The sequence below is a fragment of the Formica exsecta genome, unplaced genomic scaffold (assembly GCF_003651465.1).
Source record: "Formica exsecta isolate Colony F162 unplaced genomic scaffold, ASM365146v1 scaffold82, whole genome shotgun sequence".
Taxonomy (NCBI): domain Eukaryota; kingdom Metazoa; phylum Arthropoda; class Insecta; order Hymenoptera; family Formicidae; genus Formica; species Formica exsecta.
Window position 1 is genome coordinate 2166453 of NW_021853592.1, and position 16659 is coordinate 2183111.

The window sequence follows — 16659 nt, forward strand, 5'->3', positions numbered from 1 at the left end:
TATGCCGTAGATCGTGAGACTTCAATGCGAAATTTTTATTGCGAGCAAGCAATTTTCGCATTTTTTTCTCGTCTCGCGAGAGTCCGCGGTGACGATCTCCGTTTAACGGGGAGGAAGAGGAGAACGTTGTTGCTAGTGGAGAAGGAGGTGGCGATGGTGGTGGAGGAGGAGGCACACGGGTTCGCTTTTGCCTGAGCGTACCCGTTCGTTCACCCTAGCGGGGGCACCAACCTGGCTTTACTTCAGTTACACGCTGGGAGAGCTGGCGCGTTGTATATACGTATATATTGTATGTACACATATATATGTATATAAAAATGCATGTATTTTTTATACAAAAATTTGTACACACATATATATATATGTATAGAAAACTATATATAATAATAATATATATACATGCCCACACAGAGGTTTGCACTTAAAAATACCGGAGCACAAAAAATGATGAAAAATTAAATAACTAAAATGCCTGTCAATCGCGTATATTTAAAATAATCCACTTGCGCGAATCGCATGACTAACTTTTTTTTTTTTAGCGTGAAATGCACGAACGGTTGATGAAGTCATCATTCGATTGTTCAACTATAAATTATAATTAGCCAAAGTTTAAATTTCTGTATTAAAAAAAAGAAGAATTATCGTTCGCGGATTATAAAAGCTATCACGTTACGGTGCCTTTAAGCGCGTATTTCTGGACACCTTGTATAAAGGTATATAATACATTCTCGCGTATACTTACACCTAGTATAGGTGGGTATACAGGGAGCGTACTGAGAGTGTCCCGGTCGAGCACGACGCGATTCCACAGCTCCTCGCCAAAAAGAGAAAGAAAGAGAGAGAGAGAGAGAGAGAATGAGTGAACGAGGCGACTTTGCCGGTCCGTTCCGAAGAAAGAGAAAGATGGAAAGAGAAGGAAAGACGCGGGACCGCGAAGGAAAAGGAAAAAGACGAGCGCTTTTGTTCGACCGCTCCGGACGAAGCGCGAGTCGCTCCTCTCCTCTCGAGAGAGACTCTCGACGTATAGAAGGAATGAAGACATTACTGTCCGCGGTAATACTTCGTCGACCGTTTCTTGGGCCTGGAAGAGAGGATGCCTCGGTCCGCGAAGAGACGCCCCCGGACGTCTGCCACGAACGTCGAATTCGCTGGTTGTGCAATTTCCAACGTCACGATGGAATTTGCACCGCTTAGAATCGACGTCGGCTTATAGTCGCACGTCGGGTTCTTGACCTAAGACTAAGCACGAGCGAGCGAGCGAGCAGGAGTTTCGATTTCGGAACGCCGAACGACGGAATCGACGAGCTTCCTCACGATAAAAATAATTTCAGAGAAAAGCGATGTTTCCCTGTCCTCTCGAAGAAAGAGAGAAAAAAAGAAAGAGAGAAAAGGAAAGAATGCTAGGTCTTTATTCACGTTATCGATTGACGTGATTCTGATATGACTTTAATAAATAATTTACGATAGAATTGGAAATAGAACGATTACGACGTTGCTATATAGTTACGCGAGATTAAGTGATTAAGTAATTAATCAATATACATTTGACACGCGAAAATATTAGGAATAACGAGTCAAGTTCGATGCATTGACCATTCTAATGGACACGGGAGCGGTCACCGTATCCGTTGGGCTAGACCTCTGCGGATGATGGGAATAACTGACTTCCATGTCAATCTCATCGAGCTCCTCCTCCTCCTCCTCGTGGGTATCCGATTCGTCTTCCTCTTCGCCCTCGCCTTCCTCCTCCTCCTCCTCCTCTTCTTCGCCTTCTGATCCTCTGAACTAGATTTTTCATTCACGCGAGAAAATCGGTATATATATTAATATTAATATGTGCACTCTGCATTATATTAATATGTTTAAGTACAGACGTTTCCTGGTCGAATGCATCGAATATAAACATCCGTAGATATCCGTGTATCATAACTTAGAACTATGCTCGACAATTTGACATTTTTTCAAATGTTTGATACGCGTATAAAAAATTAAAAAATAAATAATAAATAATAATAACAATAAGTTTTACGAAATATTATATTATATCTAGTATAGAAAATACAATGTGGATTTTTTAATCAACAGATCATGATACATGATGCGTTCGACCTGGAAATATTTGTATGGAGTATGTGTGGTATGTGATATGTGTGGGTGTGTATTAACATAAATTGAAAGGCATTAAGAATATCGAGTATACCTTCGTAATTCTTCTAACTTTGTTAGGTCACGCAAAATCTATACATTTCTAATTATTATCACAGTTAAAAATTTAACTATAATGTACATCACGATTGTATTAACACAATACCGACGGTAAGAATTTCTACTGATGGTAAAAAATATAAGCCCCATCATATAGCAACTACGTGCAGGTTAAAGTCGCATGATGGCGCAATTTACCAGGATACAACAGTTAAAATTCAATTATATATACTCTTTTTTTTTAATAAAAAAAAAATTCTATTGTTATACTAGAATTGTTTTTTTCAATATATATTACTTCTTTGCTTGTTTTGTAATCTTGTGATGTTTTGTAATTTTGTAATCTCAACTAAAGGAGAGTTTATTTATAAAATTAAAAATCTCAATTCTTTAAAAAGGAATTTTTTTTTACAGAACTATAGACAATCTCCAATATATGAGATAATCTTAATAAACAAAAGATTCAGGAATCAGTGGAAAAGAATTGATTCTTGCACTTTTATCAATGTCTATATTTTATGTTATATGGCACTGATCTTTCCATAATATTTATTTATTTATTATTTCCATAATATTTATTTATTAAATATATATGTATAATATCCATATTATGTCTAAATATATAAAAAGCGTAAAAAATAAACAGAAAATAGAGAAAACTTAACAGCATTCTTTCTTGAGCTAGAATGTATATTAATTTATCTTTCCTCTACTTATTATCCTCTTAAAAATTATATGAAATCTATTAAATAATTTGATTCAAATTCTATGAGATCAAAACACAAAATTACTGAGATACAAACTATATATATGATAAAAATAAAAAAGAAATATGTCCATTACAATAGGAACATTAGAGGCGAAAGAATTAATATACATTATTAATAAATATAAATGAAACGATGGTAAAAAATAACACATGCATAAATAACGTTGATCAGATTAAGTCAAGTTAGGTTAGGTTAGGTTAGGTTAACTTACGTCGCTCACTGTCTTCCCGATCGGGATGTGCTCGTATCCCTGCACCCGCACATGATCTCTCTGAAAAAAACGAAGGAACGTGTATAGCAAGGACGCTCGCGTTATTATTACTTATTTATTCGGTCTATTCCAGCACTTACCCAGGCCTGGTGCTCCGCTTCAATATGTCCATTACAATAGGAACATTAGAGGCGAAAGAATTAATATACATTATTAATAAATATAAACGAAACGATGGTAAAAAATAACACATATGCATAAATAATGTTGATCAGATTAAGTCAAGTTAGGTTAGGTTAACTTACGTCGCTCACTGTCTTCCCGATCGGGATGTGCTCGTATCCCTGCACCCGCACATGATCTCTCTGAAAAAAACGAAGGAACGTGTATAGCAAGGACGCTCGCGTTATTATTACTTATTTATTCGGTCTATTCCAGCACTTACCCAGGCCTGGTGCTCCGCTTCAAGAGCGGCAACTTCGGTCTCGTCATCGCACGGTCGATCGGCGTTGAACCACAGCGGATCGGTCGCTCGCGGCCGTAAATCGGGCCAAAGCGGCCTGATCGACATCACGATAACGTGACAAGAATCCGTCAACGATTAACACAGATATAATCTTTCCAAGCTCTTGATTTCTTGTTCGTTCCTTCGCTTCCGCGCGTATGACGTATCGACGAAGTTTGTAAACACGACGGACACACATGCGCGTGAATGCGCGCGCATGTGATATCGGCGTAGTCGGGTGCAATTTCACTTCGTTTGTCGACATTGCCAGATGCGACGATTGGCTATCGAATAAAGAATTCCTAGAGTCTCTATCGAGATTCTAAGAATTCTTCTATCGGTTTTCTAACTGATAGCCGATCACCGTATCCGACAACGTGGACAAACGTTAAGTAAAATCGCAGTCTTTACCTACTTTCAACTTTCAACTGGCCAATAAGCATTGACCGCGTTCGGCAGAGAAAGCGCTCAGTTATCGTCTTGTCAACACTCGACGTTGATTTGTTGGTTCTAAAAGTAAAAGCCAATCACGTTCGATTACTACTGAGCGATTTTCTCTGCTGAACGCGGCCATTAATGACGCCGAGTGTGACATATATTCGTCTAGATGGCACTTAAAACACTATTCTAAAGCGAAATACGGGGGGAGTTAGCTATCTATTTTCCTATATCATCTGTGGTTTATTAATGGATTCGGTAAGAGCGTGTCAGCAGCGTTTAAACAGTAGGGAAAAAGGAGCGGAGGAAAGTCGTGCTGTCGGGCGTGTGCGAGAAGAATTGCCTCATTCTACTGTCGTCGCTCGACCTGACTTCGACCTCCGTCGCCGATTATCGCACAGCGTGACATAACCTTGCTCGCAGAGGTAAGCGACTTTTCATATTTTTCTGGAGCTCCTCTATCGCCAGCTTTGTTGGTTCTAAAAGTAAAAGCCAATCACGTTCGATTACTACTGAGCGATTTTCTCTGCTGAACGCGGCCATTAATGACGCCGAGTGTGACATATATTCGTCTAGATGGCACTTAAAACACTATTCTAAAGCGAAATACGGGGGGAGTTAGCTATCTATTTTCCTATATCATCTGTGGTTTATTAATGGATTCGGTAAGAGCGTGTCAGCAGCGTTTAAACAGTAGGGAAAAAGGAGCGGAGGAAAGTCGTGCTGTCGGGCGTGTGCGAGAAGAATTGCCTCATTCTACTGTCGTCGCTCGACCTGACTTCGACCTCCGTCGCCGATTATCGCACAGCGTGACATAACCTTGCTCGCAGAGGTAAGCGACTTTTCATATTTTTCTGGAGCTCCTCTATCGCCAGCGCGAATCCTCTCGCTCTCTCATGCACGTGTAACGTGATTTTTTCCGCGATTGTTTCCGCTTTCGCGGCTTTGTCTTTCTGTTCCGTTCATTTTACCGAGAAAACAAATCTCTCCGTTGATTAATTATAGAAGGAGAGCAATCGCAAGCACTTCGCATTCTTATCTTTTTTTATTTCGCTCATTTTTAAAAGAATTATTTTCTCCTTTTCCTCTAACGAGATTTCCATCACGGAGATAAATTTCAAATGGCCTTCACTTCTGTGAACAAAATTCTCGTAGTTTTTAAAATGTTTTTAAAGTGGCTTTTAAATCCTGAAAAAAGATCCGGGCAGGTAAATACTAAAGAAATTCATCTACGTGAAATTTTTTTATATTCTTAAATTAATGAAGATTCTCGTGTAGAACGTTTAGGAATTGTCTATAGAAAGGATTGCCATGACTTTATAATCGTACTTTTCTTCCATCTGAAGCGCAACTAGTATAGATAGAGACATGAAGTGATTTAGAAAGGAATCCGGAGTCGCGCAGTTACTTAATGACAGCTGTGAGCTGTGAAGCAAGTTTTCTCACGGATGCATCATCTCGCAAATCTTTCCTCGATGTAACATATGTTACAGTTGCGTCAAAAATACCTTCAATTGTATAAAAAATGAATATATTTTATAACGAATTTATAAAATAAAGACGCCTAAATCACGACGAGACAAAGAGCTAGAACACTACAGAGTTCACTTTCACGACGTGAAAGTTGATACTTACTATCAAGTTGCGCTTGCGTTTGCTTATTCAGATCAACAGCGGATATTTATGCTTCTCTTCTACATCCCTCAGTTGAACGCGCTAATTAATAGTGATTTACCGTCATTGATTCAATTGGAGCCAATATCGCCAACCCTCGGCTGAGAATTTGCATCATCGGACCGATAGCTGAGTTTATGATGAAACTGCACGAAGATACGAGAGCAAGAGATTTACGCAAAAAAAATTTCCAGCATGAATATATGTTATTTTAAAATATGTCGCACTTGACTACGATATTACGTAATTAATCGCGTTGATAGTTGACACTTTTTTTTTCTACTGATTATAAATTTTTATTTTTATTTTTGCAAAGTCAGTTTCGTGTAACTTATGAGCAATGTTAGAATGTACGTTTTTCGTAAAGTTAAATAAAGTCTGCTCCATGTATATTTTTTTATAAACGAAAATTGGAAATTAGATTTTAAAATAGTCGAGTTTATATAGATTTCTCAAGTTTTATAAATATATTATATTTGCTAATATATTATCAGAGAAATAAAATTATGCAGAATGATAAAAATTTCGAATTGTGTCAAAAATTAAAAAAAAAAAAAATTAGGCAGATCATAAAATTACTCGGTAGTTACAAAATCGCTTATTTGAGAGTTCAGTTAAGTAGAAAGGGTGAAAGGAATACAGCGAAATGTTCGCTCTAGTGAGATTTGATATAACTTTAGGCGCATATCTGCACGATACTATTAGCACTCGTAATGAGACTTCTTAGCAACCGCTTATATGGAAATATCTTGAATTCTTCGCATTTTTTCTTTCATTTACTAGAGAAGGTCTTTGATATGAGAATTTTCTTTTAAAATATTGCAGATTAATAATTTTTAAATTGCAAATGCTTAAATATGCTTTTCGCAAGTTAAGCTTTAAAGACATAAATTAAAACATAACGGAACTTTATTCTCTGTTTAACTTTTAATGAATTATATTTTTTCGGAATTTTAATTTGTATTCTAATTATACAAAGATATTTGATATTGATTATTTGAGAAGAGTATAACAAATTCGATTTTTTTCTGCTGAAAAAAGAAAACTCGACATCTAAATTGATCAAAGAGATCGTATAAATGAATGGAAACCGATTTGAATTTACGATCCGAGTTCATTGTAATGAAATTCTGCTACACGTGACACATATTGACACGCTACAATGATCTCGGGTACTTTCGTATTGTTGTCGCGGTTGAAAATTTCTCGCGGGAATTTATCCAAACGCGTTCACTCTAATTCAATCCATGAACGATTCCACTAGTTGATCGATATTTCGGGTTTTTATTTCCAGGAATTATAACGCGTGCTTTCCTTCGGCATGTTCTGGTATTTCGATATTAAAGATTCCTACAGCATGGTATATTGTCGATTGGTATTGGTGTCAGAATGCATTTTTTGTCGATATCTATCATGAAATATGGGATATCATATAAAACGTTTATTTCGATCGATGCATTAATTTTTTTAAATTTTTTAAAACGGCAAATATAGGCTCAAGAAGAGAGAGAGAGAGAGAGAGAGAGAGAGAGAGATTCGGTGTTTCCGAGATTTCAATTCTAAATCTTTTCTCGTGATGTATGTCAAAATTTGAAAATTTTATTAGTTTGCAACGAAAATTTCGCTGTATTTTTCACGTTTAATATCATGTATAGATCGTTCTATTTATTGTTCGATTTAACGAAAATGTCGAATGAGGTCATCACTTACTCCTTTCCTCCATAGACCTTCAATTTCCAGTATTAAATATCGTTATTAAGTAACTCTTAAATTACAATACCGTTCAAATAAAATATATTTGAAATAAAACGAAAATGAGATTTTACCATCTATTTTTATCCCGAAGCTAACTTTTCGGAAAGCCTTTCATTTTCTGTTACTTATAACTTGAAAATTATTTCTCAATGCTTTTGTTAAGAATATCTAATATTACAAAAATGATTTAAAAAATTTGTTATTATCTGTCGTTTTAAGTAATTTTGTGTCTTAAATTCTTGCAATTGATTTTAAATTCACTGGAGACATATACTCTTGTAATTATACGCAGATCTCTAAAATATTGAGTTTATTATTCTATTTTATTGCTCATGCTTTGTTTGTAATATTTCTGTCTCCTTTTTCCGGATATTTTATCCTTGTTACTTTTTCCGTGCTATTTCTTCTGGTCGACGCTTCCTGTTTTTTTCCTTTTTTTTTTTTTTTTTTTAAGGAGTTTCTTTCTGTCATGGGTTTTAATCACGTACGCGGTTTTTACGGTTAAACCGATACTAGATAATGATGAGTCATTTTCATCAACCGGAATATCTTGACTAGCAACGGTTATTTCGTTTTTTAATCGGGTTCTAAGATTTCCTTACGAAACATTTAGTGGAAATGTTGAACGGTACTGGATACTGGACAATTATTGATACTGGATATTTTTATAATATTACGCAACTTTGAGCCGAGATAGCTGATACTACCTGAATGAGATAGTCAATAAAAAAATAAATGATGCGATGATTGTAATGATAGCGTTTGTAGTTTTCATCGAGGTATTTAATTTTGTTGAAAGATTGAAACAATGGCGCTTGTTTGAACCAAGTAATATGCAATAATAGCCTGCGCAATCGAATGCACGCATCCAAACGCATTCTTCAGCGTGTCTTTATCTGTTGCTTCCGAGCTTTCTCCTCAGAACGCGATACGAAATGAGAAAATAAGAAAGAAAAATCATTTGATTGGTACTGCGATTTTTATAGAAAGTTTAGATCCCGATGCTACACATATACAAAAATTGATTTTCGTGTATATTTGGCGATCAAAACAACAATTGGCGCAATTTTTCGTTTACTGTACTCAAAATTTTAAACTGACTAAAAAATTATAATGCGCGAGAGAGAAAGAGGAAAGAGGAGATTATTTATTTTTCTCTTTGTACATTAAAACTATTTTTCATCAATTTATCCTTTTTTAGATTATTATTTATTTTTAATTTTTTATCGTTGTAATTCAATCTCGGTCGCTGATTTGTTTGTAAATACACGGTGATAATTCTTTTAAATGATCATGTATCGTGCAATGTTTGATCGATCGATAAGATTCCGAAGTATCGAGATATTTTATGTACACTTCTTATCGGTGTCGTTACAGTTCCAGAACAACATTTATCGATACATATGTACATCCTTATAAACCTACCTTCATATTTTGGCATATTTTTGTATTATTGTCGCTATCAACTTTCCTCGTTTAAACAGCTTTAGTATTTCATTATTTTTTGATTTTTCTGATTTAAAATTTTTATAGATTTGGATGAAATTTACGATCTTAATTTTAATGATAGATTTTCTGGCCAATTTATAATCGAAGAAGATCATCACCTGTTACAATTTTTTTTTTTTTTAAATTTACGACATGCATAATTACAAATAAGTTTTGAATTAAAATTTCAGTTAGAGTATTTATTTTCTTGAAGCTTATTTCACGTATATATGGTGTGTATATATAAATGGTTGTTACACAAGTACAAAGATATGTCTTATCTATCTTAAAGACACACATTATACGATTATATACGCGATAAAAATATTTCCGAATAAACAATCAAATTACTTTCAGAAGCAACATTTTACATTACCTCTATGTTTGCAATCTTTGTTACTTCAAATTATGCTTATAAATATACTTAAAAAATTTTTCCATTGCTTTTTCCTAACTTTTTCTTCGTTTCCGTGCAAAAGAATCTTATCGTAAATCGTTAATGAAATGATAATGCTACCTTGAAAAGTGTATAATTTGAAGTAACGTTTGAACTGATATATTTTCGACTCATTACTTCACGAGATATCGCTGTTAACTTTAAGAATATTTGTGTATGATGTTATCACAATGTGGCATTCTGTTGAAAAAATATAATTTTCAAGTGAAGAATTCTTTTTGCTAAATCAAATTTATAATAACTTCTTTCTCGGTATGTCTTTTAATATAAAATACAATATGTAGATATAAAAAAAAAATTGCAACTTTTTCAATAGAACGATCTTTAGATCTGGATTAAGGAAATGTTTTGGATTCTCATATTTCGGATTTGTATACTATTATCACAATGGAATTGTGATAATGAAGATTTCGCATAACAAAAAAAACGATTTGATCAAATCTTGAAATCTGATAAAGCTTTCTAACTATCTTATTATCTTCGGTCCTTTATATAATTTTGGAATAGAATCGAAAGAGGTTGAGCGTATTCGATGGATTTTATCAAAGCATATCGAGTTAAGAATTTTCTTCCTTCTTACAGATGTCTCATGATCATGCGGGCCACATGATGATGAACGGGACAATAGATCACGCGTCCCATGGTGTACATATGGCTCACATGGGTATGGAACATACGAGCATGAACCACGAAGGTATGAACCATGGAAGCATGGATCACGCGAGCATGAATCACGGGACCATGGACCACGGGAGGATGGATCACGATGTCGGGGCTTCGACGAGCGACGCGTGCAGCGACATGGGCTCGCACGGTATGTCGGTAGGTATAAGTCGTTTATCCAACACCCAGTGCTATGCTAACGATATTATTTGCTTTTCACGGCTTAGATGACATTTCACACCGGCTACTGTGAATCGGTGCTGTTCGAGAACTGGAAGATTTCGTCGATCGGCAGTCTCATCGGCTCGATGATCGGTATTGTGATCATGGCCGCGCTCTACGAGGGTTTGAAATACTACCGGGAGTACTTATTCTGGAAAACATACAACGCCCTGCAATATAGGAGCGTCACCGTGCCGAGTGAGAAGAACGTGGTAGCCGAAGACAATCGAGTCGTTCAGTAAGCTCTCTTATTGTCAGATGAAGCATTGTCAGTGATCCTGCAAAAAGCGTTGTTTCTCCCATATTTGCTCGTGCAAGAATATTCATAATTTTACTGTGAGAAATTTGTGTATGTGTGTATGTGCATGTGAAGAGTGTCAAATGACATTAAATAGTATATAATCTTCAGGCATCTTTTCATTTCAAAACCAAAGAGCAATATTCTTTTGCAGGATCGCTAAAACGCATAAACGATAGTTTATATTATCAATTTAATCGTTAAATATGCTTTTTTAGTATGGTTGGAGAAGTAATCCATAAGCAACCGTAAGTAAATGATATCTTACGAGATATTGAGATTTTCTTTCTGAATTGTACTTTGCAATATTACAGTTATTATTAATTGATGTGATGCAGCTTGTAAATAGCAACAATTATAATGTGTTTTAGTGTTTTGTTAAGTGATTCTCATATTATTGTAAAACTTGCATGTATGATATATCTTTTTAAAAGGACTTTATATATCCTCTCTCTTAGGTATCAAGTACAAAATACTTCATTTGTCAAATATTTTCAGCATGTCTGTTCTATCAATATTTCCGCTTGTTTCATGTGTGTCTTCATATTTCCAATTAGACATTTTCGAATTGACTTTCTTATATTTAATAATTGTATCTATATATTAAATTAAGAAAGTTGCACAAATAATTTCTGAGATGCAGATATTAAATATTTATTTTTTCTTAAATTTTTTCTTAACTTAATGCTGCTAATGGCTATATATTACATTATCTCCTAAACCTAAATAACTAAAAATTTAGTTATTAACAGCATTGAATCATTTAGGATATTTATGAAAAACTACATATTTTGTTTCAGAAATTATATATGACTCAATTCGCAAATACAATTATGAATAATCAGCATAAAAATTCTCCACTTTGTATTTTGCTTTTAATACTAATTTGGTGGCTTTTAAAACTGCGAATTATTGAAATCTATAAATCAACTTTCAATTTCATAGTTTTAAATGGATTCGGGCGTAACTAGATACATTAATCTGTGCAGGCCGACTATGCTGTCCTGGATGCATTTATTCCAAACGTTTCTGCACATCGTGCAAATCGTCCTATCGTACTTCTTGATGCTAATCTTCATGACATATAATGTTTGGTTGTGCTGCGCCGTTGTAGTAGGTGCTGCTATCGGTTACTTTCTGTTCGGTTGGAAAAAGTCGGTAATCGTAGATGTTACGGAACATTGTCATTAGCATTCAATAAATTGCTTTAATTTACTCTTCCTGAACTGTACTCATGTGAGAGTACAATTGTACTTTGACGGAAAGCCGTTTAAATGTAAAAGAAACATCAAGATTAAGAGAGCAATGTAATGTTCTGCGTATCAAACAAGAATATAGAGAATTTATCTTCTCTGAATTCATAATATATACAATAAATATAGAAATATAGCAGGATGCAGGAAAAAAATATTTATTTTAGTTTTATAATTTAGCTTTGTATATTCATTTTCCTTGTCCTGAAAAAACAATTTAAGAGAACCTATTAAATTATCTTTAAATTATCTTTAATCAAACATTTTACAGAATTATTATATAAGTTCTACACACAAATGGAAGAGATTTTAGAATAATTAGTAATTCATCATTGTATCATGAAATAATTTTATAAGGAATAACTGGGAGCTTGAATCTTAGATAAATGTGGCAAGTTGTAAATATTGTTAAGATATTTGTATAAGAAATATGTTGTCAAATGCATACACTTTTTCCCAATTTTATATTTTTATTACCCGTTTTATTATACTTTTGGAAGGATTCCTGCTAGTATCAATAAATTTTTAATATTTGGGAAAAAGGATGTGTGTGTCCACATTATCTTAAATAATTGTAAAAACATACCATTATAAAATAAACTGTTACAAGTTGATACATATTGCATATATTACATAAAGATTGCATTATAATTTCATATAAAATATCTCACAAAATATTTCAAACGAGAAAAAAAAATGTAAAGAAATTTAAAAAAATAAGGAGTTATATAATTCTTTTCCTCCCTTTTGTCTTCATGATATAAATTCTTGTCTCACATATTATCGTTATCATCTTCCAATTTTTTTTGTTTCATATTTGCGATACATTTTTCTGGCAAATAAAAAAAATTTTGCCATAGTTATGAAAGAGGAAGGATAATGTTAATATAATTGATTAATGTGTATAATTATAAAATTATGACACTCTGTAAACAAGCACAGTATAGTTTATTTTTCCTTGCAAAATCGTGTCTCCTAGAATTATAAAATCTTAAGGCATACATACACACATATTGTACATAAGTCACATGTACATACGAGAAATAGCCTTGTTTACTAAGTATGTAAAAATTAAAAAATAACAATTAATACGCGCGCGCGTTTTTTTTTCGTAAATAATATATTTATATGTATCTGTGCAGCAGTATCTTTAAATAACAATCAATACGCGCGCGCGTTTTTTTTCGTAAATAATATATTTATATGTATCTGTGCAGCAGTATCTTTAAAAAAATAATTCATAGATCTTTCGATATAGAGATTTGGAATAAGAATGATGCTTATGTATTGTGGTGATTATGAGATGAAGTCATCTCTCACCTTGATATGATTAGTGTTTTATGTACTTAATATTTTAAGTATCATCATATATTTTATTATAAATTTATATACTTCACATATAGTAATTATATATAGCACATATAAAAAGCACCAGCATGTGCACATTTTATACACAGTTTAAATCTTGTTGGAAAATTGTTACATACTTTTCTCCTTGTGCTATATGAGGCTGTGTTTCTGAAGAATCAAGAACCTTGCGAATAAAATGTGCGGCGATGATTGTTTATAAAAAATTTCACTCCTTCATAACATTATTAATTAGTAGAAAAATTGTTAGACATTGAATGAGAAATATTCTAAGGGCAGAAAAGCATATGCCGCATTTTGTACAAATATCAAATTCACATATAGATTCGCACATGAATATCCATAGCAAGATTATGCTTAAATAAAAAATACATGTTACTTTACTGTTCTCAGACGTATATCGCGAGGATAAGGCAAATTTAGATTACAAAGCTAAAATTACATCTTATGCCTATCCCTTATTTAATAAAGCAATTCATGATTATTATTATTATTATTATTATTATTATATTTTATCACAAGCCAGTGGTGTGTGAAAACACTTAAAATACTGTTAGTAGTTTATTAAGAGCTGCACAAAGCGTTGATAGGACGTTTAACTTGATCTTAAGGTTGTATTCTGGAAATATATATATATATATATATTTCCAGAATACAGAATATATATATGTATATCTCACACAATACATTATTTGTCTCATATACGACTTCTGTGGCTTTACTTGAGTATTTTGTTAAGATTCATAGAAAAGAAAGACTTAATCAGCAAAATCATCGTTCATTCACTGCTAATAATATCCTATAAATTAGACCACATTCTTTGGAAATTTTAATCAGCCTTAAGTAAAAAATTTGTAACAATATATGCCGTTTACATACAATCGACGTAATTCCAGCGTGTCAATAAAGAAAGTTTACCATATAATGAAGAGAATATTGTAGGCAGGCAAGAGATTCTCTTCAAATTACTTTGTTAGACCTAGAAACAAAGTATGCCATGTGTGAAGAAATAATATCTTAAGTATAATTTGTAAAAATATCTATCTCTGACAAAACTGAAAAGAGAAACTGAGAAATGAGATTAATTAATCAGACATTTAACTTTAACAAGTCCGAATTCTTTACGGATTAAAAATAAATTTTCACGAGGTGTGCATCCTTCTGTAAATTTATAAAAAATCAGTAAAATTATATCTTACACTCATATTGTGTAGTGTTCTTATTGATCCTAAAGAGAGTAAAAACATCATTTCTACGTATTCAATTTGTGACATGTACTCCTTCCAAATGTAAAGAAACTTTAAATGACCATTCCAAAAATGTTGTATTGTCTAAGATTGTATATATATGCTTATCTTCTTACAACCCATTTCAATTAGCTGGTCACAAATGAAGATCTTGAGAAAAATGTATCATGCATTATTCCATAGGAACATAAAATCAGAAACTAATGAAAATCATAAGCTGTGACCTACTCAGCGCTGGACACAGGCATGCAGCAGCTCGAACGATGTGGAGACTGCTGTTTAGAAAGATCGACAGTGTCTTCCACTAAAGGCCGTTCTAATCTAGCTTCTAATCTCGCCCATGCGTCAACCGCTGCCCCAAATGCTGCTTCAACATTAGTGGCATCTTTCGCTGATGTTTCAACTAGCGGAGGACTGCCATTTTCTAAACACCAAGCTTGAGCTTCTTCTGTGGAAACCTGCTTCTCAGACTCTGTAACATCCACCTATAAAAAAAATAACACTTCTTACACTAAGGTAAGATCACTCGATGTAAATTCTGCTTGCTCCATAGCTTACCTTATTACCAACAACAATAAATGGAAAACTGGAGTCTTCTTGAACATCTGCATACTTAAGAAATTCAGATCTCCATAGCGTTAGATTTCTAAAACTCGTCCTATCATCTACTGCATAAGTCAGAAGACAAATGTCTGAGCCTCTATAGAAAGGTGTTCTGAGAGTTTTAAATCTCTCCTGACCGGCGGTATCCCATATTTGCAACGTATACGCTTCGCCATTAATTTCAATATCTTTGTTCAGAAATTCTACTCCAATAGTGTGAAAACTGTGTTCATCGAAATGATTCGATACGAATCTGTTCATAAGACAGGACTTTCCAACACCACCATCTCCAAGTATTACTACTTTTAGAAGGGTAGATCTTTGGGAATTGCGATTTTGAAAATTACCGCCTCTGTTTGTACTCATCGCCGCTGAATTGTTCGCCGACATTTTCCAACTGTTTTATTTTTTTCGCGAGAAATAATGCTGTGTTTTACACGTCAAAAATTATCTGACGCGAACAAAGTCTTGTGTAATAAATATCTTCAATATATATATATATTCAAAATAATTCATATATATTCTCATTAAAGCCTATTTAAATCTCACAGACTCTCTCTTTGCTGATCAGCTGATTTGAAACAGGAATTTTGTACTTTAGCTTCTCAGAACTTGCGATACGCATTAAAGTATTTCGCTGTTTATTATCCGCAAACAAACTTTTTCTCTTCTTTTTCTTTTTCTCTCCCACTCTCTTTCACTTCTATCAAATAACTAGCAAATAAAAAGTTCTTTATTTTTTTTCGATTCCACTGCATAACCTTACGATTAAATCGATGAGAATCCTCATTGATTTTACGGTGAATTAAGAGTTTCGAAGTTTCGATGAAGAAGAGATTATCCGATGAAGCTCGCACTTTTTTTCTCGTGCTTTTAATTCAATTATCGTATTCAATTGCACGAGAAACACATCTTTTGTTATTGTAGCACTGTCAATAAAAATAGCGAAAGGAAATTCGATACGTTCATCAAAATAGATAACTTATTCCTCGATCTTTCTAACGGCGTCTTTGTTGACACATCGATTTCCACGGCAAATTTAATATCTCACTCGGCTATCCAACAGTTTTCGATCATTTTCAGCTGGGTGCTCATTTGACACATTGCAGACGACAAAAAGGAACGCCCATGTTGGAGGTCGAGCAAGCGCGACCCTCGCGAAAATATGGCTACCTGTGATTATAAATAAATACCAGCCGCTTTCATAGATCTAAGAATACAATTAGGACATCTATTTAAGAGATGAGAGCGTATACGACTGTTAAGGTTGAAAAAAAATTTTAAACTCTTAACTTTCATTGATTAACATTATATAACTTGTTATCCATCTTTATTTAACCTTACGTTTTATCTTTCACACACATCACGCTCGCAGATGTCAAACATCTGTTCCGAGTCATAATGTATGAATAGCTAGATACGATACAATATACGTAGAGTTGACCCTGAAGTTGAAGTGCCAACTTCGGGAAAAAAATCACATAGTAATTTACAGGAAACAG

General features: G+C 33.9%; 3 protein-coding genes across 7 annotated transcripts; 1 reads left to right on the forward strand and 2 right to left on the reverse strand.

The window, feature by feature from the left end:
- Positions 1 to 304: 304 nt before the first annotated feature.
- Positions 305 to 4250, reverse strand: LOC115244569 (anaphase-promoting complex subunit 15-like). Its single transcript, XM_029822294.1, has 3 exons — positions 3632 to 4250; positions 3492 to 3551; positions 305 to 1785 (listed from the first exon to the last, which is right to left on the reverse strand). Exons 1-3 carry the CDS (start codon positions 3755 to 3757, stop codon positions 1561 to 1563), a joined length of 411 nt encoding a protein of 136 aa, XP_029678154.1. The 5' UTR covers positions 3758 to 4250; the 3' UTR covers positions 305 to 1560.
- Positions 4251 to 4395: 145 nt separating this feature from the next.
- Positions 4396 to 13094, forward strand: LOC115244568 (high affinity copper uptake protein 1). Of its 3 annotated transcripts, none has more exons than XM_029822292.1 (5): positions 4396 to 4554; positions 10086 to 10325; positions 10394 to 10626; positions 10905 to 10934; positions 11676 to 12041. In XM_029822292.1, exons 2-5 carry the CDS (start codon positions 10086 to 10088, stop codon positions 11875 to 11877), a joined length of 705 nt encoding a protein of 234 aa, XP_029678152.1. In that variant the 5' UTR covers positions 4396 to 4554; the 3' UTR covers positions 11878 to 12041. The 3 variants fall into 3 exon arrangements, with proteins under 3 accessions (XP_029678152.1, XP_029678151.1, XP_029678153.1); XM_029822291.1 differs by lacking the exon at positions 4396 to 4554 and adding an exon at positions 4769 to 4961; XM_029822293.1 differs by lacking the exon at positions 4396 to 4554 and having other exon boundaries at positions 11676 to 13094.
- A 32-nt stretch (positions 13095 to 13126) lies between these two features.
- LOC115244567 (ras-related protein Rab-9A) lies at positions 13127 to 16542 on the reverse strand. Of its 3 annotated transcripts, XR_003885397.1 has the most exons (4): positions 15113 to 16542; positions 14783 to 15039; positions 14507 to 14704; positions 13127 to 14286 (listed from the first exon to the last, which is right to left on the reverse strand). XR_003885397.1 is itself a non-coding variant. In XM_029822289.1 (3 exons), exons 1-3 carry the CDS (start codon positions 15545 to 15547, stop codon positions 14268 to 14270), a joined length of 711 nt encoding a protein of 236 aa, XP_029678149.1. In that variant the 5' UTR covers positions 15548 to 16542; the 3' UTR covers positions 13127 to 14267. The 3 variants fall into 3 exon arrangements, 2 of the variants coding, with proteins under 2 accessions (XP_029678149.1, XP_029678148.1); XM_029822289.1 differs by lacking the exon at positions 14507 to 14704; XM_029822288.1 differs by having other exon boundaries at positions 13127 to 14704.
- Between the last annotated feature and the right edge of the window lie 117 nt (positions 16543 to 16659).

Bases quoted from the DNA above. Each gene is read 5' to 3' on its own strand.
- LOC115244567 (XM_029822288.1), bottom strand. From the start codon at position 15,547: ATGTCGGCGAACAATTCAGCGGCGATGAGTACAAACAGAGGCGGTAAT. The intron at 15,040-15,112 runs GTAAGCTATGGA...TTTTTTTTATAG, and splicing joins TTATTGTTGTTGGTAATAAG to GTGGATGTTACAGAGTCTGA. The intron at 14,705-14,782 runs GTAGGTCACAGC...ATTTTTCTCAAG, and splicing joins ATGCCTGTGTCCAGCGCTGA to ATCTTCATTTGTGACCAGCT.
- LOC115244568 (XM_029822292.1), top strand. From the start codon at position 10,086: ATGTCTCATGATCATGCGGGCCACATGATGATGAACGGGACAATAGAT. The intron at 10,326-10,393 runs GTAGGTATAAGT...TTCACGGCTTAG, and splicing joins TGGGCTCGCACGGTATGTCG to ATGACATTTCACACCGGCTA. The intron at 10,627-10,904 runs GTAAGCTCTCTT...ATGCTTTTTTAG, and splicing joins GAAGACAATCGAGTCGTTCA to TATGGTTGGAGAAGTAATCC.
- LOC115244569 (XM_029822294.1), bottom strand. From the start codon at position 3,757: ATGTCGATCAGGCCGCTTTGGCCCGATTTACGGCCGCGAGCGACCGAT. The intron at 3,552-3,631 runs GTAAGTGCTGGA...CGTTTTTTTCAG, and splicing joins AAGCGGAGCACCAGGCCTGG to AGAGATCATGTGCGGGTGCA. The intron at 1,786-3,491 runs GTAAGTTAACCT...TGAAAAATCTAG, and splicing joins TCGGGAAGACAGTGAGCGAC to TTCAGAGGATCAGAAGGCGA.